Source organism: Juglans regia, chromosome 15 (assembly GCF_001411555.2).
Source record: "Juglans regia cultivar Chandler chromosome 15, Walnut 2.0, whole genome shotgun sequence".
NCBI lineage: Eukaryota > Viridiplantae > Streptophyta > Magnoliopsida > Fagales > Juglandaceae > Juglans > Juglans regia.
The window spans coordinates 8,978,958-8,980,538 of record NC_049915.1 but is presented as its reverse complement, the minus strand read 5'-3'; the positions used below and the strand labels follow the sequence as shown (position 1 = coordinate 8,980,538).

Here is a 1,581-nt window from a genome sequence, read left to right as displayed (position 1 = left end):
AATCCGTATGGGTTGATCTCGCACAATGTTGTTATTCCATTTGTCTACCACTTGATTCTAAAGCTGCATGATGAAATTGAAGTCGATAGTGTAGAATTTGGGTCTCTGTCCGTGCTCTTCTAGGGTTTCTATAGTTGAGATTTTTTGGGATTTTGGAAAGATTTGTGTACAATTAATTTAGTTGCCATTCTATAGCTTCTGTGCTTTGTGCTTTGTGTAGTTTGTGTGATTTGTGCTTTCTTTGATTTGTACAACTTTTGTGATTTGTGCTTTGTGTAATGTGTTATGTTCTCAGCCTTGGATTTCATGTGATTTTTGAGATTTGTGCTTTGTGTAATTTCCATTGTTGTATGATAAGTTCTTGTAAACTCAAGCGATTGGGCAAGTTCAATGGGTTCTTTGGCTTTGTCGTTGCTGTGATATTTGGCTTCCACAGTTGCTATAATATTTGGCTTTCTCCTTTGATGTAACAGGTTCATTTGCAGCTTGCATTAATTATCTGATTTATCAACTTCATGAAGGTCTCTCTATTAAGGACCTTAGGCAACTTCATTTTTTCTTGGGTATTGAAACTCATTTTGATTCTGACAGTCTCTTTCTCTCTTGGCCAACAGAAGTATGTTGTGGATTTGCTCAGGAAAAAAATTATGTCCAATGCTAAGGCCGTTTCCAGTTCTATGTCCTCAACACACACTCTAAAACTCTTTGATGGTGGTCCATTTTGTGATCTTACTCTCTACCGGAGTACTGTTGGGGCCCACCAATATGTTTTGCTCACAAGACCTGATCTATTCTTCACTGTTAACAAAGTTTGTCAGTTTATGCACCGTCTCACTGTCATTCACTGGACTGCTGTGAAGCGCATTCTTCAGTATCTCAAAGAAACACCTCATCATGGATTGAAGTTTAACCCACAAATATCCCCAAATCTACAAGCCTTCTCCAATGCTGATTGGGTTGGTTGTCCTGATGATCGCCGATCCACAAGTGGCTACCTCATCTATTTTGGATCAAATTTAATTTCTTGGACGTCTTGGAAACAACATATAGTAGTAGCTCACTCTAGCATGGAAGCTGAATACCGTGCACTAGCCAACTCCACAGCTAAACATATTTAGCTTCAAGGTCTTCTCAAAGAGTTTGGCATCTTCTTGGATCAATCACCCATTTTGTGGTGTGACAATATTGGGACAATGTATCTCTATATCAATCCTATTTTTCATTCACAAACCAAGCACGTTGCCATAGATTTCCATTTTGTTTGTGAGCAAGTTGCCCATCGTCATCTCGGAGTTTAGTTCATTTCTGGCAAGGGCCAACCAACCGACATCCTCACTAAGCCACTTGTTGCCTCTAAGTTCTCCTTTCTTTGACACAAGCTCATTGTTCTTGCAACCCCGTTGAGCTTGAGGGGGCGTAATGATGATGGCATCAATATCACTAAAGATCAAGCCAAGATATCCTCCTCCACAAATCATGACAGAGCATTCGAGGATGAAGCCATATCTACACAACATGATATTCAGCCAAATATCAAGCCTCCATGAGCCATGGAGTTGACCCACTAATGGATCATCCTTT

General features: G+C 39.9%; 1 protein-coding gene across 1 annotated transcript; it reads left to right on the top strand.

Annotated features, from left to right (window-relative positions):
* Window positions 1–647: 647 nt before the first annotated feature.
* LOC108986733 (uncharacterized mitochondrial protein AtMg00810-like) lies at window positions 648–1,118 on the top strand. Its single transcript, XM_018959450.1, has one exon. It carries the CDS (start codon window positions 648–650, stop codon window positions 1,116–1,118), a length of 471 nt encoding a protein of 156 aa, XP_018814995.1.
* Window positions 1,119–1,581: the final 463 nt, after the last annotated feature.